The sequence below is a fragment of the Simochromis diagramma genome, unplaced genomic scaffold, assembly GCF_900408965.1.
Source record: "Simochromis diagramma unplaced genomic scaffold, fSimDia1.1 OVJJ01000176.1, whole genome shotgun sequence".
In the NCBI taxonomy this organism is placed as follows: domain Eukaryota; kingdom Metazoa; phylum Chordata; class Actinopteri; order Cichliformes; family Cichlidae; genus Simochromis; species Simochromis diagramma.
Genome location: NW_024386892.1, coordinates 7,850,488 through 7,875,445, shown reverse-complemented (window position 1 = coordinate 7,875,445; position 24,958 = coordinate 7,850,488). Strand labels below are relative to the sequence as shown.

General features: G+C 43.9%; 1 protein-coding gene across 3 annotated transcripts in view; it reads right to left on the bottom strand.

Annotated features, from left to right (window-relative positions):
- The window catches only part of fer1l6 (fer-1 like family member 6), a 70,610-nt gene that overhangs the window by 19,441 nt on the left and 26,211 nt on the right, over positions 1–24,958 (bottom strand). For all 3 annotated transcript variants that reach the window (XM_040034129.1, XM_040034128.1, XM_040034130.1), the window contains 18 exons: positions 24,159–24,213; positions 23,854–23,985; positions 23,677–23,739; positions 23,490–23,568; positions 19,920–20,076; positions 12,429–12,615; positions 12,041–12,142; positions 11,807–11,897; positions 11,596–11,713; positions 11,207–11,429; positions 8,932–9,040; positions 8,540–8,786; positions 7,422–7,542; positions 6,765–6,865; positions 4,205–4,307; positions 3,747–3,866; positions 3,325–3,477; positions 3,052–3,223 (listed from right to left, as the gene is read on the bottom strand). In XM_040034129.1, the coding sequence (XP_039890063.1) occupies positions 3,052–3,223; positions 3,325–3,477; positions 3,747–3,866; positions 4,205–4,307; positions 6,765–6,865; positions 7,422–7,542; positions 8,540–8,786; positions 8,932–9,040; positions 11,207–11,429; positions 11,596–11,713; positions 11,807–11,897; positions 12,041–12,142; positions 12,429–12,615; positions 19,920–20,076; positions 23,490–23,568; positions 23,677–23,739; positions 23,854–23,985; positions 24,159–24,213 (2,333 nt within the window). The remainder of the gene's footprint in view (positions 1–3,051; positions 3,224–3,324; positions 3,478–3,746; positions 3,867–4,204; positions 4,308–6,764; positions 6,866–7,421; positions 7,543–8,539; positions 8,787–8,931; positions 9,041–11,206; positions 11,430–11,595; positions 11,714–11,806; positions 11,898–12,040; positions 12,143–12,428; positions 12,616–19,919; positions 20,077–23,489; positions 23,569–23,676; positions 23,740–23,853; positions 23,986–24,158; positions 24,214–24,958) is intronic.

The following is a 24,958-nucleotide window of genomic DNA, read 5'->3' as shown; positions in this document are numbered from 1 at the left end:
ATGTTTGTCTCGTGGACGGTTCTGTTCAGAGGAGAGAGGGGAGAGGATCCCGTTTCACGGTCCTGTTTTAAGACGGAGGATAAATCTACCGGACTATTGTAAATAGAGACTGTGGATTTTTCCCCTTTTGATAGACACTGTAAATAGTACCTGCACTTCACTGTAAATAAATTCGCTGAACTGGCATCCTGGGTCTCGCTTTTGAGTCCGTCTGCTCAAAGGTTATGACAGAGTGCTTGGACTCCGTTCAGCACTCTCTTGTCCAACAGGAAGCTCAGCTGGTGAGCGTTTTCCAAGCCCTGGTCAACGACGTGCTAAGACACTACCTCAATAGGTTTGTTTTCATTTATTTAGATGACATTATGATTTTTCCCAAATCTTTCTTTACACAAGCCACATATCCGTTTGGTGCTGCAGCATCTCCTAGATAACTTGTCAGTGGAGGCAGAGAAAGTTTCACGTTGACTCCGTCTCCTTTTTAAGCTACATTGTTGAGAAAGGACAAATTAGGGCTGACCCAGCAAAGATCCAGACGATAAATGATTGTCTCACACCAACAACCATCGATATCGTGTCGGATTGTGGTCCCCAGTTCACCTCCAGTATATGGAAAGAGTTTTGCACTGTCCCGAGACCCCTGGCTAGTCTTTCCTCTGGTTTTTACCTGCAGACCAGCAGCGAGCTGGGAGCCTCCCTTCGGTGTGTGGTGTCCTCCAATCCTTCCACGTGGAGTTCCCAGCTAGCTGCAGGGCTCTCATCGTTCAAGGCTTCCCTGGGGTATCAGCCGCCTTTGTTTTCAGCTGTTGAAGGTGAGTGCTTTGTACCTTCTGTTGAACACCATCTCTGCAGGTGTCAGTGACTTTGGAGGGCAACACAGGCTGCTCTGCATCAGACCAAAGAACTGAATAAACGATGTGTCGTCACAGGACTACTTACCGGGTCAAAAAGCATGGCGTGGTGGGTTGGTGCAGCCGACTCAGGGGGCAGTGAGCCCACTTGACTCATTATACCGTTAGCTTCTAGGGTTAGCTTCTCCGCTGTATTTCAACCCAGATTTACTTTAAATCTTTCCAGTTTAGTTAGAGTGCTAACCAGTATCGAGTGGTAGACTAGTAGGAGTTGTTTCAAACCTCACCATGTGACTCACCATGACTCCCCTAAATGGCCTCCTACTACCAGGCAGCACACTTAGCCTTCATTCCTAGGTGTAAGGTATGTGAAGACCTTTGCTCAACTTTCTTTGGAGGGATAGACAGCAGGAGTGACCGCCTGATCTGTACAATAAATGGCACTTGTAAGTCACCAAATTGCCATTTGGGACGACCGGCAACCCTTGCTGTGACACTTATTCCTCACAGCGACAGGTCCCGGACCACTGAAAGGGGAGTGGAGATGCGTATGAGTTTGTCCATCCTGCCTTTTATGTGGACAACTGTCTCCAGTCTCTTCTGACTCTGCATCAAACTAAACAACTCCTGGACAAATGGAGAGAACTTCTGGCTACTGGAGGATTTGAGGTATAACAGTGAGCCAGTAATGTTCCTGAAGTGGTGTCCCACCTGCCTACAACCACATTAGCTCCGGCTGACTCTTTAATCAAGCCAATGATGAAAGTCAATGCTTGGGCTACGCAGTGATTGTCCCAATGATACCTTGGGTTATAACCATTGCCCAGTCTTCTACACCACGCCAGTGTGGCCACACTAGCTGGGATGAACCTCTCACAGTACCCTTCTTGCCACTTGAACAGAGTAGAAGAAGGAGCCGACAGGACCTACCTTACCAAGGTGAAATATGCCACGAGTTACAGAGTCACCAACTCTCACTTTTGAGGTGCATGTGTTCTGTGACACAGAAAAAACTAATGAATCTGTAACTTATCTGAGGATCACATGTTTCCATGGAAATATTCACACTTCACCCGTGAAGGCCAGATCCCGTGTCTCCGTCATCTCAAACAAAGTTGTCTTCTCGGGCTCGGTGCTGCTCTGACTGGAATACAGGTGGCTAAGACTCTCAAAAGCGAGCTCATGGTACCACTGCAGACTGATTACACTGTTGTGCTGGTTTGGTCTGAGTCCTGCTGTTAAAAAGTCTTTGTTGAAACTTGAATTACTGAAATTCATGGTAAATGGTAAATGGCCTGTATTTGTATAGCGCTTTACTAGTCCCTAAGGACCCCGAAGCGCTTTACAGAACCAGTCATCCACCCATTCACACACACATCCACACACTGGTGATGGCAGCTACATTGTAGCCACAGCCGCCCTGGGGCGCACTGACAGAGGCGAGGCTGCCGGACACTGGCGCCACCGGGCCCTCTGACCACCACCAGTAGGCAACGGGTGAAGTGTTGCCTACTGGACAAAACAGCTCTGGTCTTCGTGCTGATTGCTTCAGTCCCTTCACCATCAACATAGGCGCAAGAAGAAGTGCCTAACCACCAGCTGTGTAGACCTGGACTTACTGCTGAGTCTTGACTCAGACTCTGTGTCGACTCATCTCCTGTCAGGGAACTGAAATATAGTCATATCATAGTACCAGTTTCTTAGGTGTGACCAAGTTGTCATCATTATGGCCATGGTCTCTTAGCTGCCAAGCTTATTCCTCTGCTTCATATGCAAGATGAGATGTCCTTGTCCTAGTACAACAGAAAGTTTTGGGGTATGATGTGTATTTGCTGCTCAAGGGCCCAGTAGCCCTTGGTGAGTCATGGGGCTGCCCTGAGCTGACTGGTGTGACTTGTCAGTGTGTTTGTTTCTACACCTAAGCACTTTTATTTAAGTTGAGTTGAGTCCGTGACAATTATAGGGTTGTGTTTTTAATGAATTCTATGAGCCATTTGAAACACTGGTTTCACGTTTTAGACCTGGAAACTATGTACATATTTTCCATGTCTCTACATATCATAACGCAGGAAACTGTCTTGTCAGTATGGACTGATTTCTGGTTCTAGATAGTGATCAAAAGAAATGGAAAGCCTGTACACTGCAAAAGCACAATACATAAAACAAGGTAAATAGACACTGCAAAAGTTAGCTTCAGTCTCACCTTCGCAGTGCAAGTGTGTGGGAGGGCTGTTGGCATCAGCGCCCCCTGTAGCTGGAGTGAATCCTGCAGGCAGGTTATCCAGCATGTGGCTAGAGTCCCTGCAAGCTCCAAACCACAGATACACATCCAGTTTCGCTTGGACTGATAAGCTTGCAACACGCTTACCTGGAGGCTGCGTGCACACAGACACACACACATGCACACACAGAGATTATTTTTCATCTGGAAGCCTTCCTACAATGGATAAGACATGTTCTGCGTATGTGAGTTTACCTTGAGAAACAGGGTTATGACCTTGCCACAGTTAATTCCTCGGGCCTCCTGCCTGCTGGAGTACAGCAGGTCTCTGGTTCGAACCCGGGCGTATGCAACACGCTTGTTGTTGCTCAGCAGCCACACAAACATGTCTGGAACTGTGTGCTGGGGCTAGAGATTGTGAGGATGTACATGTGTGAATGAGAAAAGTTGTCATATATAAGGCAAATTAAAAAAAATGACATTTCAAAATTCACACTTTTTTCTGTGCCTGCATCCCAATTTTGACTTCGATTTTTCCATTTATTTTACTTATATAATACAACTTCACAGCATCAGTCATCTGAAGTTTCCTTATATCACAAGACAAACACTCTGCAATGTCAGTGAGAGAACCAGAACCATCAGACGAATCCCTGTGACAACTAACAGATACAAACCTCCTCCACAAGAAAGCGGAGCTTATGTGTGAGTTTTGTTGCGTCCTGTAGCATTTCTTTCACACCACCAGCATTTTTCTTCCTCCCTACCAGGGACTGTGCCTCCCCTATCATACTTTCCTGCAATACACATACATCCATTATTGTATGCGGTGTTGTATAAATGCTGTGTACGCTGTTGTTAAGATTGTGTAATGCACATTATGCTTATGGAATACTAAACTGCAAATCTGGTCGCACCTGCCCAGGAGTTGTAAATAAATATCTTACATACTGGACATTTTTGCCAACAAACATCAATATGCAAAACAGTTTAAGTCTGCAATGTGATTGAAATGTATTATAATTGGTGGTCTGTGAGGCTTGTTATTCATTTTGCATAGGTACTGAGGTAAAAGCAGACAAAAGTTAATTGAGATGTAAAGGACTGTGATAAGAATTGTACTTAGTTTTCCTACCAGCTCCTGTTTACACATGGTCAGGCGTTTCTTGTCCAGCTGTGTTAGATAAGTCGATTTCAGCTCAGCCTTCAACTTAGCCTCCGCTGCTTCAATGAAACTCCTTGACAAACAGCCAAAAACATATTTAGCACAAACAGAATAAAATTCTTTTTCCAAATTTTTTCCAGCCCTCTCTAGTTTGCAGTGTTGACTAAGACTGCTGCAAAATGCCTCTTCAGTGAAATGTTAACAATTACTGAGCTTTCAAAACTAAAGTAAAATAAAGAAAAGAAAATTTGTGCTGACAGGAAGAGAAAAGTCTGTAATGAAGATCTCCAGTTTCTCAAAGAGACCGTAGTTCAAAAAGCTCAGGATCTTATCGTTTGCATTTTGTTTAATAAGGTGGTAAACTTGGCAAACCTGCCTGAAACATTGCTGTTATTTCCTCAGTCAAAAAACTGGTCAAGGTAGGACAACAAAAACAGAACCATAGGGTGAATGGTAAATGGACTGGTTCTTATTTAGCGTTTATCTGCTCTATCTGAGCACTCGGAAAACTACACAACTTGCCTCGTTCACAAGAGCACTTTTTTCTATGCAAGTAGTTCCTGTCTAACATTCACACACATTCATACTCAGATCCATTGGCAAGAAACCTGGGGTTAGTATGTTGCCCAAGGACATTTGGCATACAGACTGGAGCAGTCAAGGATGAAACCACCAACCTTCTGATAAGCAGATGACCTGCTCTTCCTCCTGAGCCACCCAACAAGATGTGTCACAGTAAAAATAGATGCAACCTACATGTGACCAGTATGGCTGGGGTGCTGGTGAATCAGTTTTAGAATAACGCTGTAATGTGACAAAATGTGAAATAAGTGAAGCACTGTGAATAGTTTCTGGATGTGCTAGTGACTTTAACCTCTATTGTACATCCACTTTAGATTCAACTGCTGTACTTGGTAGCCTGGACTAATAAAGACGTCAGAAGCAGCGGATTAAAGGTGCTGACACAGATGATGGTGAAGCTGCCTGCCATGTACCAGGAGTAGGTGGAGGAGCACCAGCAGCAGCTGGACCAGGCCAAATGCCAGACAGAAATTCTGGAAAATCTAATTGTTCATGCTGGCTCTCTAGCAGTGCCACCCCTTCACCCGGGCCCTGCAGTGAGGCTCCACAAGATGGGGGAAGGAGATGACACCTGCCCCAGTCATTCCAAGAATGGTTTCGGTCACGGCACAGGAAAGCCGGTGTCCTGTGGGGGAATGGTTGCTGTGGCAGCTGTCAGGGGAGACCCAGGTGGCAGCACTCAGCAAGCTTGACAGCAAGGAGGTGATTCCCGGATGTCTGTTGGGCAATCCTGGACCAGCTGCGCCTCACCTAAAGACCACCACCATCAGTTCTGGAAATGGGACCGAGGGATCAGACCTTTGTGTTGCTCTCACCGGTGATGTGAGCTTGTCCGACACCGACCTTGTGGAGGATGAAAAGCGATGATTCGCTCCAGGAAAGATTTCCCACTAGAACGGTCTTGTGACGACACTCTAAGCTCAGCCTTCAATCAAGCGATGAAAATTGATGGTCAAATGATGTGCACTGACATAACCCTGACATTTTCACATTTTGTGTTTATTAGGGACAGACTGTATTGAGACACCACTACACAGAAAGAGCACACCCAGTTATGTCAAAAGTCTGCTGGGAAACTTTTTTCCAGTTGGCTCATTATAACCTGATGTCTGGTCACATGGGATATGACGAAACTCCGGATCCAGTCCTGGCCCGATTGTGTTAGCCAGGCAATGGAAATGGTGAAAATCTCTTCCATCTGTTGTATCTGTTGTAGCTCCAGTGGATAAAAATTCTGCTTCAAATGTACGAATTGGATATTCTGTTCGTTAATTTCTAGTAATTCCTCCCATACTGTCTGAGTGTCCAGCCCACAGTTGTCCAGCCTAGAAGTAATAAATGCAATTTATATAGGCAGGAATGCTTCGAGGAACTCCTTAATCCTTTCTGTAGAGGAAGCAGAACTTGGAGATGAGTGGAGTGGGATGATTCGTCTATCACTGCCCATCACTGGGGATGAGGTCACTGAGTTAGTTAAACAACTCCTTGGTGGCCAGGCCCCTGGGGTGGATGACGTTCCCCCTGTGTGTTTCAGGAATTTGGGGTTATGGGCCATTTAGTCCCTGTACAAGTGTTGCAGGAGTTTGGTCTCCAGCATGGAAGGATGGTGTCATTATGAAGACATTCTAAGCTTCAATTCCATGGACAAAGTTAATGTCTGTTAAGTCTGTCATGGCTTAAAATGTGACAATGGAGTTTGAATGTCTAAAATTAGAACAATGACAACTATTAAGGAAACTGTATTTGCTGTAGGAGTTCTGTTCTCAGTATTTATTGACTTGTAATGTCAGATCACATTTGCTGCTATGCTCTGTGCTATAAAATAATACATTTTTATTCAAATTTAAATTCCATATTTAAGTTGATTGTTTGGCCTTTATTTTCCCAGGAAGTGAACCACGTGAGACAGTCAGCTCACAAAGTAGCATTAAAGAGTTGCTGTGATTACCTGGCATCTGCACAAAAGTCCTGGAGGACAGATTTCATCAGCAGCTCGGCTGCAGGATCTGACTTTCTGTGGAGCTCCCATGCATTTGTCACCCCCTCCTCCTGCAAGACATGAAGATGAAGTTTCTCTCACGAGTGTAGGTGAGTATAGGTAAGTGTAGGTGAGTGTAGGTGATATGTTGACATAGTTATCAGGTCAGTCAAAGCCAAGTCAAAGTTTTTTCACTTTAACAAATGTATCAAGTGTCACTGTGTCTTAATATACAGTAGAATGAAGTTTTAACACACTCATCAACACACATCAGTTGTTGACAGTCCATTTCTTTAAGATATGTCATCTATGCTGTTTGCTTCATTTGTAAATACAGCATCTTCATAGTTACAATCTTAAACTAATATATTATTTTTTCACATTATTCAGGGTTTAACTCAGCTAACTTGGTCATTAAATATACAAATCAGGCTATTTTGTGTTGTTATTATAATAAAAACACACAAAAGACTCTAAAAGTATCTAACAGTGCACAGCATGTTTTAAATCTCATAACTTATAACATTTTCGAACACTGAAAGAGATGAGATGTGTTTCGCTCTGTGTGTGTGTGTGTGTGTGTGTGTGTGTGTGTGTGTGTGTGTGTGTGTGTGTGTGTATACATACAAGAAGAACTGCTATGTTGTCCAGCATGTTTGAGTTGTGCATTCGGTAGGTTCTTTCTTCCCAGTGACTCAGCACATTAATACATGGCTTCTGCTTCTCCAGAGGCAAGTACATGTAGTACCTACACACACACACACACACACACACACACACACACACACACACACACACACACACTGTAAACTTGAAACTTTACAAAAAGAAAAAAAAATGATACTGTTTCAGTCCACTACTGTTAATGATTTGTTAATATCAATAGGTTTGGCTAGGAGTGATTTATTATTATTAAATATTATTGACTCTCCTTTATTAACATCATTAGCACCAGTAACCTCATCCATCCATCCATGCAACCTCTTATTCAACAACAGGGGAGAAGCCCAGACCTCCATCCCCCCCAGCCACCTCCTCCAGCTTATGTGAGGAATCACAGAGGCGATAAAAGGCCTGCTGACACGCCCAGAACACCTCACCAGGAGGTCAATCACCTCAACTGGCTCCTTTCAATGTGGAGGAGTAGCAGCTCTACTCTAAGCTGAACTCCTCACCCTGTCAGTAAGTGAGAGGCCAGGAGAAAGCTCATTTCGGATAATTGTATAGGAAATCTTGTTCTTTTAGTCCCTGCACAAAGCTCGTGAGCCTAGGTAATGGTAGGGACGTAGCTCGACCAGTACACTGACAGCTTCACTTCCACACTCAGCTCACTGACACAAGCAACTGGAGCCAATATCTATCTCTTCTAGCGTTCATCTCCACTTATTCATACTGGACACCTACACTGTTATTTTGCTGTTGATGTCTTTTGCTTACATAACAAATAACATGCCTGCTTTGTGCTTTTTGATTAGTTATAGTTAATTTGAGACCAAATATGATGCGTGACTTCCTGTTGGCTGAACCTTTGCTGCATGTCACTCACCCGCTCTCTTTCCATCTGTCTATCTGTGCTTTCTAATAAAGGCACTGTTTATGTTTTATTGAAAATTTTAAAAAGAAATCCACGGTTTGCAATGACTGTCCAATGAAAATTAAACGTGCTGTCTTTGGTGCATAGAACAGAGTTTCTGACATCCACAAGAACTTTAATGTTTTTCAAAGGATCAGCAAAGTGACTCAACCTGTTTCCTTCCACAATGATTGGCTTTTCTGGAGATGTGGTGGATTTTGAAGTCATGGCAGTGTCTTGAGTTTCTCTGGGTAGCAGGGGGGAAGTAGGGCTGTTAGGGGAGGTGCTGAGAGAGAACGAGCCGAACACATCACTAGTGTCTGGGAAATCCAGCACTCTTGGCATCCTCCGAGGGACTGCAGGACTGGTGAAACTGATAGTGGGCTGAGGGGCAGACTCTAAGGTGTTACCATAGTTACCTGATAGTGGGAGGAATAGTAAATGATAGTTTCATTATATATTAACCACATATATGCAAGACTGGTATTATTCTTTATGTTTGGATTATGTGACTAAATGATGAGCAGGACACTAAACTCCCTAACACTCCACACATCCACTTACCGAGAGAGAACTCAAAGCTGATAGGCCTGTCTCCAATTTTCCTGTCAATCATGGTGGCCTCAAACAACGCACCAAACAGCAGGAAGCTCTCATTGTCGTCTGCATTAAGCTGGACACAGAAACATCTTCATGTATTCATTTCTCTGAAATTTGCACAATACTCTTTTTGCACAACCTACATGGAGAAAGTAATTATCCATCTGGAGACACGGAGGTTTCCAGAATTTTTCAGTGAGGTGATACACGAGGGACCAAGTACCAGGTACGAGCGTATGGAAAAACATGAAACCTGGGCTTAATTTTCAAGCTCATGTGCCTTTGTATAGAAAAATAGATGAAAAGTGGCACTGCACAAATGGTAAAACATGTATTTACACTTTTTAATCATAATTAGATGCTATTAGGCTATTTATTAGGATGCTGCATGTTGCATAAAGCGCTTTGAATCCCCAGACACAAAAGAGAAGCACTAGAACCATATTTTAAAATCTGCATGAAAGGAGAAATCTAAACAATTAAAAAGTGGTTTGAAGTACAATAATGAAGAAAACTAGAAAGCAGCATAAAATTGAAATATTTAAAGTATGACTACATTTCAACCATACTTAATTACTTTACTAAATGCATTTTTACGCTTCACTATGCTCTCATCCAGAGGGAGACATTGCAGGTCAGTAAAACTACTAAAATCATGAACTGTTTGCAAGTCCTGCCAAAAGTCCTGGAATTTTATCTGACTTTAGAAAAAGGCAGCATGATGTTGCCCCATTAGATGCTTTTTCAGCATGTTGTTAACTCAATGGTTTTATGGTTCCCAGTTAGAACCATCTTTTGTGTAATCGATATATTTAGCTTTGGTGGAAGCTCTCAGAATTAGGTTCAATTCAACTCAATTGTACTTGTATACTGCCAAATCACAGCAACAGTAGCCTCAAGGTGCTTTATATTGTAAGGTAGACCCTACAATAATACAGACAAAACAATCATATGACCCTATATGAGCAAGTGCTCTGGCGACAGTGGGAAGGAAAAACTCCCGTTTAACAGGGAGGGGCGGGGCCATCTGCTGCAACCGACTATGGATGAGGGGGTAAGACAGGATAAAGACATGCTGTGGAAGAGAGCCAGAAATGAATAACAACTCATGACTAAATGCAGAGAGGTCTGTTAACACATAGTGAGTGAGAAAGGTGACTGGAAAGGAAAAACCCAGTGCATCATGGGAATCCCCGGCAGCCTACGTCTATTGCAGCATAACTAAGGGAGGATCCAGGGTCACCTGGTCCAGCCCTAACTATATGCTTTAGCAAAAAGGAAAGTTTGAAGCCTAATCTTAAAAGTAGAGATAGTGTCTGTCTCCTGAATCCAAACTGGAAGCTGGTTCCACAGAAGAGGGGCCTGAAAACTGAAGGCTCTGCCTCCCATTCTACTTTTAAATACTCTAGGAACAACAAGTAGGCCTGCAGAGCGAGAGCGAAGTGCTCTAATAGGGTGATATGGTACTACAAGGTCATTAAGATAAGATGTGGCCTGATTATTTAAGACCTTGTATGTGAGCAGCAGGATTTTGAATTCTTTGTTTAATATGTGCGTTGAAGGACATGTCCTGGTCAAAAATGACTCCAAGGTTCCTCACAGTGTTACTGGAGGCCAAGGTAATGCCATGCTGAGTAGGCACCTGGTTGTATATCATATTGCTGGGTTTTTTTGTATTTTTTATTTGGGGCCTTTTACAACTTTATTGACAGATACAGTGAAGAAATGGCAGGAAAGCAGAGGAAAAGAAAGAGGGGAAGACATGCAGCAAAGGGCGGCAGGTTGGACTCACACCTGGGCTGGCCACTTTCAGTTGTACGACATGTGGTTGCCTGTTCAATGCACTGAGCTAAACGGCACCCATTGCTAAAGTACAATAACCTCAGTTTGATCTGATTTAAGAAGCAGAAAGTTAGCGGCCATCCAGGTCTTTATGTCTTTAAGACATTCCTGCAGTTTAACTAATTGGTGTGTGTTATCTGGCTTCATGGACAGATAGAGCTGGGTGTCATCTGCATAGCAGTGTAAATGTATGCTATGTCTTCTAATGATGCTGCCTAAGGGAAGCATGTATAATGTAAACAGAATTGGTCCTAGCACTGAACCCTGTGGAACTCCATAATTGACCTTAGTGTGTAAATACTGATAAAACACACACACACACACACACACACACACACACACACACACACACACACACACACACACACACACACACACACACACACACTCCTCTTACCACAGGAGGAGGATCCACAGGCAGGACCTCTGCTGCAGCTCTTCCTTTGTCATCATCAGCAGCTCCACCTGTGCCTGCTCCTCCTGCAGGGGTTTTCCCATCTTTCCCTCCAGCTTTTCCTGCTTTAGCATCTTTTATTGGCTTCATTATACGGCTAAGTTTGGAGTCTGACCCTGTCCCTCCCGACAGAATCTCAACAGCCAGCTCCATGTAGAGTCGGCCCCTGATACCAACAGAAATCGGGCAGCTCATTGGTTTCAGTTTAATTCAGTTCCTTTCCATTCAATTCAGTTTTACTTACATAGTGCCAAATCACAACAACAGACACTTTATGTTGTAAGGTAAAGACCCCAAAATAAGTTTTTCTCAGAATGAACTTTTAATATTACCTGTACGACACACCTTCTCCAATGCCCTCATTAAGCTCCCCTGTGTCATCACCCAAAGAAAAATTTCGAGCAGACCCATACAGGTTGATCCAAGCAGGGCCAAATGTTGGTAAAAACCCTGGAGAAATAATAAAAACAAGAGATATAAAAGTCACCACAGATCAACTAACAGTTCCTCAGTAATTCTTGTGTCATGGACTTTGTTTCCTACCTCTGTCACCATCCTGTTCATTGGAGATGCATCTCAGGTCAAAGTAATGGGTTCCAATGGCAACGTCGTTCATGCTTCCCTCATCCCAAACCTACGAGGAAAGAGAAGCCAGAATTCTTGAAACATTAGTTTGATATGAGGTCAGTGATTATGGACTTAAAACATGACTCTTTCTAAGTGTAAATTACAGTGAAACTACATACAAACATGAAGTGAGCGCTTCTGCGTTCATACCTGGATCTTCAGTCTCTGACACAGAGGAGGAAACATTTCAGTGAAGACAATCTGCTCATTCCACACTGGATCTGCTGTCGACTTTTGTGTTGACGTCCGACCCTGAAGGGACGAGTAAATGATTAGAACGTGATATTGATTTGCACAGTGGCGAGTACTGCCACTTCACTGCGAGGGGGCTCCTGGTGCAAAGTGCTTAAGATGTAAATAGTAAAACACTGTATAAATGTATAATTTTACACTGTAGTGTAAAAGCCTCCCAAATCACCTGCAGCGATACCAGCCCCAGTGACCCTCGGAACAAGGAGGCAGTGAAAAGTAGCTTTTATGTTTAATTTCTAAATATAAATGATCAGTCTTATCTGCTAATAAATGACATTTAACCAACCACTTGTTTGAAGAAGCTGACCACAACATATGGGTCTATGAGTGCTGTGTTTTCTCCTATGAAGGCCTTGGTGACATTAGCCATGATGCTGGAGTTGTTGCGGGGAAGGCCTTCAGCTCGATACACCTTCACACAGAAACGAGCCCATGGTCGTTCAGAAGGAAACCCCTCTGGAATCAACAGGTTCCTGAGGATGACAATAAACCATACACTTATATCAAATTTGCTACGAATTATGAGCAACAAGTGGAGGGATGAGCAGCACAAAGGCAAGTCTCATAATAACTTAAGCTTTTGGATATACTGATATCTCTGATTCGAGCAGCCCTTGGACTGGCTCAAAGATGTTCATTTCAAGAGGAGAAAATCCCGTGGACGCCTGGATCACCTCCTGCACTGCAAACAACAGAGGGTCTAACCAGCGATCCCAATTGTGTCCATCCTCATGAAAGAACTTACTAATTATGGATTTTATAGTCTTATTCAGCCGCTCCCCCAACCTGTCAGCCTGAAGGTGGCAGACGCTGGTCCGAACATATTTAACGCCCAATAATTCGTACAGCTCTTTTAGTGTGACAATGAACTGGTGGTTCTGTCCACCAGTTCAGAAGTTTTGGCGCGAGATATGTGAAGACTTATCAAAGTGTCTGAAATGTAACATTCCAACTTCCCCCTTAGTGTGTTTGTTGGGCAGCTTAGATAATGTCACTTCAGAAAAGAATATAGCCCATATGGTTTTCACTGCCCTATGCATAGCCAAGAAAACTGTCCTCATGAACTGGAAAAATAAAAACAATCTTAATTCTAACCAATATAGAAATTATCTATTAGATTACATTAGTCTTGATACAGCCTCTGCCACCACATCAGATCAATTGCTCTGGGCTCCTTTGATCAGCTCCATCACCTAGTGGGGGTGGGGGGGTCATAGTTTGGTCCCGCCTTCACTGTTGTGATTGGTGTGGGGGTAGGGACAGGCTTAGGGCGTCGGGGGGTTCCCCGGAGGCATCTTCCTTGGGGGGCTCAACCCAGGGTAGCGGTCATGGCCAATTAGGGGCTCTGTTGGCTCTTAGGTGACTGTTTCCTCGTGGCTGCGTGCAGCGGGGCCAGGGGAGGGTCTGTGCTGACGGACGTGGGTTACTGACCTGGTAGCCTGGCTGCCCCTGGGTGGGTCCGGGATGGGCGTGAGGTTCTGGGGGCGCTCCGTCTCTGGGCTGGGGCCCTGGCCGGGCCTCGGGGGCTTGGGTCCTGGTTGGTGTGTTGCCGGGGTTGTGGGCGGGTGGGTGCATGGGGGCCCGGCCCTGGCGCAGTGTGCCTCCGGTGCATCGAGCCACCTGGGAGGCTCTTCAACTGGTGGGGGAGGTTGTCACATCTTGCAGGAGCTTTCCTCTCTTCAGGAACTCTCTCTGCAGGAGGGGGAGATACAGGAGAGGTGGAGGAAGATCTCAGCCTGGGGGTCTATTGTCTTATGTAGTCTGGAAGATGAGTGGATGGTAGGGTGGGTGCAGTTTTCTCTGTGGTGGGGTTGGGTGGACTGTCCCGGGCTCTGTGGGGCCGGGCGGCGCTGCTGCACTGGGCCCCAGTCTGGATGGGCCTGGGCCCCCTTTCCCTGGCGGGTCGCGGAGTATGGGGGTACCTACTGGGGTCAGCGGGGGAGCTGGCCCCAGGGAGGGAAGGAAGGAAGGCCCCTCCCTTCCTTCCCTCCCCATCTCCAGCTGCCTCCCTCTTCCCGCTCCACCACAACCTCCCTCTGCCTCAATTTTATCCCACAACTTAGACATTCACATTACTCACACTCTCATTACACATACATATAGGATCTTGGGGGTGGGCACGATACACGGATTCCAAAAGACCATCAGGGTGTACAACTCACCCCTGGCGTCGTTGCCCACCTCTCAATTTTAAATACACGTAGACATTGAGGGCTAGCAGGAGGGGCTATATGCTTACCTGCTGCTCTCTGGCAGGTAGCTCCATGCCCTCCTGGGTTTTAAATGCACCTTAGAACACACATGCATCAACACTACAATGAGCGGGTGGAGGGAGGTTTGGAGTCTTCTCTCACCCCCGTTCTCTGTGGCCTGCTGGAGCGGGGGGGCTAGGAGGAGGAGTTGGCTGTCCGACTGCGGTCTGGAGTGTGGGGCCTCCCTGCTGCTGCGGAGTCAGGACGGTCTGCCTCCCCCCACCGCAGGGAAAAGGGTAACACCACCTGGGTCTGGGTGCAGTTCCCCCCTCCAGGGGCAAGGGTACCTAGACCCGGTTTGTAGAGTACGCTTGGGGAGTGTGATTGTGTGTACAGCATCTCTTTATGTCTGTCTCCACGTTGGTTGAGTGTGGAGTAAGTGCATATGAGAGCATGAGGGTGGGAATGGATGTTTGTATATGTGTGTGCCTGTATGTCTGTGTCTATATGTCAGGTTGGGTATCAGACGCCACCTCTCTGGGGACATCTCAGGCCCTCCAAGGTATGGAGGCCTATCTCCCCCCACCACCACTTCCCCTGCCGGTGGCAGACGCCCTCAGACATCGGTGCGTTGGTGGTTCTTTGTGTCCGGGGATGGGCGTCCAGGTACACACCGGCTCACTCCTTGGCGGCCGCTTATCGGGGCCTGGAGCCTGGGGCTCGCTCGGGCCACTTCGGAGGTGGGGTGCCCCCGGCCTCTTGGCCTGGGGCTCGGTCACTCAGGCACAGCTGGCTGCCGGCGGAGCTCACGGGCGCGCCACTGCAACTCCCCCTGGCTTCTGCTCCGCGGCTGCTGAGTGAGCCCTCATCTGGGACTCTCCTCAGCTCTTTCTGGGACAGTGGCGCGGCTGCCCCTCTGTTGGTCTTCCTTGGTCTCTTGTGTTCTGGGGGCCTCTGGATGTCTGGAGTTTTGATCTCCTCCATACCTGCTTCATGCCCTGGAGGACGGGGCTGTGGCCCCCCCACACCCTCTAGCAGATCATTACATGAAGGAACCTTTTAAAAAAACAAGCGCGTCCATGCTCACAGGTGTACACACGGGTGATCACACCCACAAACTACACCCTTTTTGGCTCCTACCTCAAAGCACACTGTGTTCTGTCGATCTTACGTGCTGCACAATAATGTTTAATATTTAGTATTTACTGTCATATTCCCATATATCATTGTGATGTTGTTTATTCTATTACTCTTGTTCTCTTCTGCTTGTTTTCTTTTTTCTTTCTCAACAGGTGATCCCGGTGATCGATATATGCATTTTTTTTTCTGCTCATTCTGTTGGTTTTTGTCTTTTGCCCTTCTCCCCCGTCCCTCTTCTCAGCTGTTTTTCTTTCCCTCTTTCTTTTTCCCCTTCTTTCCCCCAGTCAAGTCTGTCCCGTATTCAGCAAGTGAAAATAAAATAAACAATAAAAGGTGAATCAAATGGACCATTGTGGCAAGGCTGGGATGGTCAACTTGGTAAAGTAAATCCGTTGGGCATCTTTCTTTGCCTTTAGACAATAATTCTGATGCAAAAGAGCCAAACGGGACAGGCAAAAAAAAAAAAAAAAAAAAGTGTGACAATGAACAATGTGTTCTGGTCAACTAGTACCTCTTTCAGGATAACGACTCGGGAGATGACCTGAAACAGCACCTGGGCCACACTCTTTGCAGAAATGCTGCACAGCGGCACTGCCTCCGGATATCATGTTGCATAACCCAGCAGAACTAATACAAAGTGATATTTAATACTCACCACAGCACTGAGTGTGCCTTGAACATCCCACGGAGCACTGTTCAAGCCATCATTCAGAAATGGAAGCAGTATGGCACAACTGTAAACCTACCAAGACAAGGCCGTCCACCTAAATTCACAGGCCGAACAAGGAGAGCGCTGATCAGAAATGCAGCCAAGAGGCCCATGGTGACTCTGGACGAGCTGCAGAGATCTACAGCTCAGGTGGGGGAATCTGTCCATAGGACAACTATTAGTGGTGCACTGCACAAAGTTGTCCTTTATGGAAGACTGGCAAGAAGAAAGCCATTGTTAACAGAAAACCATAAGAAGTCCCGTTTGCAGTTTGCCACAAGCCATGTGGGGGACACAGCAAACATGTGGAAGAAGCTGCTCTGGTCAGATGAGACCAAAATGCAAAACGCTATGTGTGGCAGAAAACTAACACTGCACATCACTCTGAACACACCATCCCCACTGTCAGATATGGTGGTGGCAGCATCATGCTCTGGGGGGGCTTCTCTTCAGCAGGGACAGGGAAGCTGGTCAGAGTTGATGGGAAGATGGATGGAGCCAAATACAGGACAATCTTGGAAGAAAACCTCTTGGAGTCTGCAAAAGACTTGAGACTGGGGCGGAGGTTCTCCTTCCAGCAGGACAACGACCCTGAACATAAAGCCAGGGCAACAATGGGATGGTTTAAAACAAAACATATCCATGTGTTAGACTGGCCCAGTCAAAGTCCAGATCTAAATCCAATCGAGAATCTGTGGCAAGATCTGAAAACTGCTGTTCACAAACGCTCTCCATCTAATCTGACTGAGCTGGAGCTGTTTTGCAAAGAAGAATGGGCAAAGATTTCAGTCTGTAGATGTGCAAAGCTGGTAGAGACAGACCCTAAAAGACTGGCAGCTGTAACTGCAACAAAAGGTGGTTCTACAAAGTATTGACTCAGGGGGCTGAATAATTACACACACCCCACTTTGCAGTTATTTATTTGTATTTAATGTTTGGAATCATGTATGATTTTTGTTCCACTTCTCACGTGTGCACCACTTTGTGTTGGTCTTTGTGAGTACAAGAAAATAATTATTATAATATGATGTGTTAAATTTGTTTAGATCAGAGGAATAAGGAAGGATTGGTCTGTGTTTCAGTTTGGCTTAGCTGTAGCCTGAGAGTGTAATTGTTTAGAGAGAAAGGAATTTATAGACACTGGGGGTCTGCCTGCCTGCCAGGAGACAGGAAGCTACAGTTGGGGGTTGCTGATGCTGATGCTTGTACCTTTAATAAAAACTCATAATTGTTATAAACTTAGAAGTAGGTTTGCAGGAGACTCTCCACATGCTTATCTGTAAATGTAAGACAACAAGAGGCCAACAACCCAGTGGATGCAGAGTGGGGGTCTCAGTGTTTGTAATATGTTAACTCTGTTTTCTATGTTGTGTAGAGGAATTTGGTGTAGCTTGGGTGAGGAGATTACTTTTATGACCCCCAGGAAGTCACGTATGCAGAGACACACACAGTGCTTTAACTGTTGCGACACACCCACACCTACATGCACACTCACTCACTCACTCACACATACACACAGGTACGCGCACACAGTCACTCACGTGCATTCACATAGACACACGGGTACGCGCACACAGTCACTCACATGCTCATGCATAAACACAGACACACAGAGTTTGCAGCGCACCATGGGGGTTTCATGATGGGGTCACTTCTATAAAGCTGGCTGTAACTAACAAAGAGGTGGAAGATTCTGCAGAGGGACACCAGCCTGGCACGTCTTCCCTTCTAGAAGATGCATGCTTAAATGAAGATGAATAAAGGTTTTGTGAAATGACTACTGAGTTCCGGTGCCATCTCTGGATGCTTCGAGGAATAAAAAGAACCGGGTGAAACTGATTTCGTAACATCTTTCACGTGGAATTCCAATAAAATTGATTCATGTTTGTGGCTGTAATGTGACAAAATGTGGAAAAGTTCAAGGGGGCCGAATACTTTTGCAAGCCACTGCATGTTACTGATGCCTTTGACACTGTGGATCATGACTGGTGGGTGGGCATCACTGCCTCAGCTCTCCAATGGTTTAGGTCCTTCCTCTCTGATAAGTTTCTGTGTCAGCACTGATAGTTTTAGCTGCACCTCTGCTTCCCTCCCTTGAGGAGTAACATAAGTTTCCATTCTTGGACCACCTTTTGTCTTTGTACCAGGTGCCACTTGGCACTATTTTCCAGAAGAACAATATTTCTTTTCATTGTGATGTGGACAACAGTCAAGTTTATTTTTCACGTAAGCACAGTGGTGCTCACAGCATCTCCTTGACTGATTTATTTACATAAATGACATTAAAAAATGTGTCTCAATACGGGAAAGTACGGGAGGATAAGAAGTGCTATACTATACAACAACTATACTAAGACCTTGATGTTTTATGCTGATGTAAGTATTAGTGATATGGAAATCTCCAATAATGATGTGCATTATTTTCATAGATCAGGTGATGTCAACATAACACATAAACACATTTCATTGCAATGTTGACCCTGTGCTAACTTGCATATGACAAATAAAACTGAAAACTGAAACTGAAACATTGTTAACATGGACATTTAGAGTAATATATCAATTAATTGTCATTATGAAGTCAAATAATAATGTTAAATAATGTTGTATTGAAAAAATGTGTCCCTTAATGATAAATATATTGCTCTAACGTTTGGAAATGATTCAAGAGAAAGATTTTCCTAATTCGTCTGGCCTGGAGCTTCTACCTATGACTTTGAAGCGTTACATTCTAAAATGAAAATGAAACAGGTGTCATTTTTTACTCATATGATCGGAGCAACTTGAATGAAATCTTTAGCTTCTATAAGCAGTAAAAACTTTAGACTTTAAGATATATTCATGGAATTTTGTAACATTGTAGGGCTTTGTACTGAAAAAAAGTGTTTTGATGCATCTCAATCATCCAGGAAAGTAAATCTCCAAAAGTTGATTCTGTTCATCTGGACATTTTCAGTGGGAGAAACCTTTCGTCATCATCAGGTGACGTCTTCAGTCTCAGCTGACTGCAGGTTTCAATCTTATAAACAGTACGTTTGCATAATGACTGAAACCAGCCCACTGAAGGACCAATGGACTGGGAGGTGTTTTGCAGCTTTCTCCATGCCCTGTCATGTGATATATTATTCAATATAGGTCTACTTTGACTTTTAGCATTTATAATAACGGTGAAGATCAAATGCTTTGCCAAGCAACGGTACTCATGTACATCAAAACATAGTATATTGTTTTGATGTTCATAAAAATTGTGAGTAATGTAAAATCTTTGGTGGCCTTGACATTACCCTGGTTTTCAGAAAAATTAAATTAGCTCGAGCTGGTACTGGCATCTACCATCACACAAAATTTGAAAATGATAGTCTAAGGAGCTTGGAAAGAAAAGCGTCTGGACTTCCTTAAGTTGCTTGAAGACGTTTCACCTCTCATCTGAGAAGCTTCTTCAGTTCTAAGGTCAAATGGTGGAGAGTACCAGATTTAAGCCCTATGGGAGTGATATGGAAATCTAAAATAATTATGTGCATTATTATTAAAGAAGTCCTGACTTTTCTTTCCAAGCTCCTTAGACTACCATGACCTGGATGACTGAGAACCTTCACTGACATACTGAAAATGATATCTTGAAAACTGGATCCTAGACTGAAAACAAACAAACAGACAATTTATGTTTCTTTCTACGAAATCTACAAAAACATCTGGTCAGTTAAATTATGAATGACATTAAAAAGATGGTTCATACTTGTCTATCTGCTCCTCCGCATCACTTGCTTTTTGTCCTGGCTGCATGGTATCTCCCTTCAATGAAAGGCTGATGTCACACTTGATATAACCTTTGACCCCAGTGCTAATGTCACCACATTCGGTCAGCATTGCCCACTTATTGATGAACTGGTGACCTACAGGAGTAAGGAAGAGACACTAGTGTGATTTATGAACAGGTAAATTCAATAAATGCAATTAAATCAATTAAATTAATAATCTGAGAAATACATGAGTCTGTGCCAAGTTGGCACAAACACATTTCTGTAGAAGATCACTTCATTAGAATTTGGCACTGAGTCTTGTTGTTGGTTTGTTTTTTGTGACAGTCAAACAGGTCAGAGTTCGTCGCAAAGCAAACAGTTTTCAAAGGCTGCTTTGCCTTTATCTTGACCAAACTGCTCAAACTCTCCACTAGAAAAGTTACGTTACATACGCTATGTTGCCAACATTATTCCCTCGTCTGTCTTCACACACCTATGAACTTGAGTAAATGGCCTGATTATTATATGGCTCTTTCCTGCTCTCTCGGAGCACTCCGAGCGCTTTACACATCATGTGTTTTTCACCCATTCATACAAGCACTTTTTTCTGCGCTGAAGTGCTTTCTATCTAAACACACACTGAGCAACTTGGTGTTAGTATCTTTCCCAAGGATATTTGGCATGAAGACCTGAGCAGCCAGTGAATGAAACACCACCCTTCCCTAAAGTCGATCATCTGCGCTACCGCGTGAGCTACATCCACCCTAAAGTGAGAGGCATGCCATTCTAAAACCACAGGGCTTAATGTGGTGTTGGCCCAGCATTTACAGCTGTAACAGCTTCAGCTCTTCTGGGAAGGCTTTCCAGAAGCACATTTCATTCTTAGTCCACAGGGGTTAATAGGATGTTGCTCAACCTTTCCAGCTACAATAGCTTCAACTCTTGTAGGAAAGCTTTCCGCAGAGTTTAGGAGTGTTGAGGGTTACAGATGCTAACAGACTCAATAAATTAATCCACAGGGCCAGTAATGTTGTGAGCATGGAGCTGGACTCCCTTAAGGCGGTGTTGGAGAGGCGGATGTTGTCCAGGTGCAGGAGAGTGCCTCGCACCTACTCCATGATGTTTTTTCATTAGGTTTTACACTTTATAGTAAAATATGAATCATACATATTTAATCTCTGTAATATTCTGGATATTTATAATTGATCTACTTGTATATATTAGAGCTATTTCTTATATTTTATAATGTTGTAATACTTATTTAGTTCATTCTGTTACTCTTTTTATTGTCTTGAGCAACTATAGCCAAGTATTCTGATTTGGATTCTCAGCATCCACTGACTCTGCTCTGTGATTTTATGCACCACTTCATGGCTAAGTTGCAAAGTGGAAGCAAATTCCCAATTGCTTCCACTTTGTTATAATAAATAACAACAAACAGTGAAAAAACTGAGGTTATTGTACTCGGCCCTGAAAAGCTTAGAAATATGGTATCTAACCAGATTCTTACTCTGGATGGCATTACCTTGGCCTCCAGTAACGCTGTGAGGAACCTTGGAGTCATGTTTGACCAGGACATGTCCTTCAACGCACATATTAAACAAATATGTAAGACTGCTTTCTTCCATTTGTGCAACATCTCTAAAATTAGAAATATCCTGTCTCAGAGTGACGCTGAAAAACTAGTTCATGCATTTATTACTTCCAGGCCTGGACGACTGTAATTCATTATTATCAGGAAGTCCTAAAAACTCCCTGAAAAGCCTTCAGCTAATCCAAAATGCTGCAGCAAGAGTCCTGACAGGGACTAGAAAGAGAGAGCAGATTTCTCCTGTTTTGGCTTCCTGTTAAATCCAGAATTCAAAATCCTGCTCCTCACATACAAGGTCTTAAACAATCAGGCCCCATCTTATCTTAATGACCTTGTAGTACCATATCACCCTATTAGAGCGCTTCGCTCTCGCTCTGCAGGCCTACTTGTTGTTCCTAGAGTATTTAAAAGTAGAATGGGAGGCAGAGCCTTCAGTTTTCAGGCCCCTCTTCTGTGGAACCAGCTTCCAGTTTGGATTCAGGAGACAGACACTATCTCTACTTTTAAGATTAGGCTTCAAACTTTCCTTTTTGCTAAAGCATATAGTTAGGGCTGGACCAGGTGACCCTGAATCCTCCCTTAGTTATGCTGTGTAGAATGTTTAGCTTATTTTAGAGTTTAGAAATGTGTTATCATAGAATGTAGAACTATTGTAGAGAGATTGATACTGCCCTTAAAGTAATAAAGGCCTCACTGTGTCGTGAACTTAGGAGTAGATTGTAGGAGACCTCTCCCCCACTGAGTGGAAATTCCCCAGAGGATTTGTAACTGGATAACTGTGGTTTGGAAGGGAGAGGGGTTTTATGACCTCTAGGGAGTCACCTACACCCACAGTGTTTTAACTGTCACGCACACACATCCACACGCACACTCACTCATGTGCACTCACACATACACACAGGTATGCGTACACAGTCACTCACGAGCACTCACATAGACACGTGGGAACGCGCACATGTAGGCATTCATGTGCTCGTGCACATAGACACAGACAGAGTTTGCAGCACACCGTAGGGGGTTTTATGATGGGGTCCCGTCTATAAAACTGTGTTTCACAGACAACGGGGTGAAGATTTTTGCAGAGGGACACCGGCCTCGTCTTCCCTTCTAGAAGTGCATACTTAAATGAAGATGAGTAAAGATGAATAAAGTTGTGAAAATGACTACTGAGTCCGGTGCCATCTCTGGATGCTCGAGGAATAAAAGAACCGGGGTAAAACTGATTTCTCAACAGCTGCAATAGACGTAGGCTGCCGGGGGATTCCCATGATGCATTGAGTTTTTCCTTTCCAGTCACCTTTCTCACTCACTATGTGTTAACAGACCTCTCTGCATTGAATCATATCTGTTACTAATCTCTGTCTCTCTTCCACAGCATGTCTTTATCCTGTCTTCCTTCTCTCACCCCAACCGGTCACAGCAGATGGCCCCGCCCCTCTCTGAGCCTGGTTCTGTCGGAGGTTTCTTCCTGTTAAAAGGGAGTTTTTCCTTCCCACTGTCGCCAAAGTGCTGCTCATAAGGGGTCATATGATTGTTGGGTTTTTCTCTGTATCTACTGTACAATATAAAGAGCCTTGAGGCGACTTTTGTTGTGATTTGGCGCTATATAAATAAACTTGAATTGAAGTTAATTGTGGAATATTTAGTAGTGAGGAAATTTCATTACTGGACTTGTAGCACAGGTAGCATCCTATCACCTGACCTCGCAAGGGACTATACTGATGCAAATTAGCTTTAGCTAACTTTGGTAAAATGCACTGAACATTTGTGTTAATATTGTACATTAATCCTTTCTTAAATAACATTAATTAAGTAATATTGATAATCACGTCTCACACTGGACTTTACTAAGAACGGGTTGTTCTAAGTTGTTTTCTAATGTTTGTAGTCTCCATGCTGATAACTGAATTCAGTTATTTGGACTGGTGTGTATGATACGTTTGGCAACATATTGCATATTAAAAATTTAGAATACCTGGCTGTTTGTAGACTGTCCACACATCTAACTTAAAGGATCCAACAGAGAAACTCCTCAGCATTTTAGAGTGTAAAACCTGGAGAGAGAATGAAGGCAGAATTAAAATTACTTAAAAGCTAAACTGTGGATTTTTGAACCAATCATTTAGGGATGCCAGAAACGTATCGCTGCAGTCTTTACCCACCGTCAGCTTGATCACTTTGTCGAAGAAGACATCTTTGAGGGCAAAAAAGTCAAACACGAAATACTGATGGAAAGAAATGACAGGACAGGGTGACAGATTGTGTTAATGCACAGTAAACTATTGTACTGAAGCACAGCTGGTTCAAATGGGTTCTTTTTGTTTATTTTTATTTTTTACCTCATTGTAAAAAGGAGCATTGGTTCCTTCCTTGACTGATGTCTGTTTCTTCTCATCACCAATCTCTATCACTATGCTCGGATCAATGTTTTCCCCCACAAGCTGTCTGGCCTCTGTGATATTAATGGCAATCTATGAGCCAGATAAACAATAGCATGTGTTATTAGAGCATGTGTTCCCATCAGGGTTAAGACAATTGTCCAGTTTACATACAACTGAAAATATGAAATACCAGCACTCACATTTCTCAGTACATTAAAAGAAACACATCTAGTAGACTACCAGCGAATTGTGGATGCGATTACCTGGAAGCTCTGGGGTTTCGCTTCACTGTCCTGAATGCGAGTATTCAGTTTGGACCTATGGAAAGAGAGTCAGAGACAAATGAGGTTAGTGCTAGTAGAGAAACACAGTTCAGGTGTATTTAGGCACACGGTTACTTCTCTAGTTGGCTATTGTTTCTACAATTAAATATTACAGTGAAGGAAATAATTATTTGATCACCTGCTGAATTTTTAAGTTGGCTTACTTCCAAAAACTTAAAAATTTTCAATTTTTATAGTATTTTCATTTTGATGGAGAAGGACATCAACCAAAACTCCAAAAAAATAAATGTAAAGTAAGACTATAATTAGCTAAGAGACCTGAGTCCAGCGATGGGTTTTTAGGTAATGGTTTAACTACCGCCAGCTTGAAAGCCCGTGGTACATAGCTGATAGCATAGACAGGCTGATCATATTTAAGATTAACTGTTGGTAGGACGTCTTTGATCAATCTTGAAATGGAGGCTAAAAGACTCCAGTGCTATCCTCTGTGCTGTTGCAAGCTGGGCAGCGCGTTGAGGGTCACTAAGATACTCAAAACAGCGGATCCTTAAGGACAGTAACCCTTTGGAGTGTGGAGCTGGACTCTCTAACAGCGGTGCTGCAGAGGGCAATGTTGTCCAGTATAAGAACAATGCTGGACAATACCTCCCACCCACCACATGAAGGTTTGTGGCGGAGCTGAAGCTTCGAGTTGCAGAGCAGCTTTCAAGAAGTCTACAGGAGAGAGTATCTGTAGAGCGAGGAGTCGGCTAAAACCCCTCCTGAGATGGATGCAAACC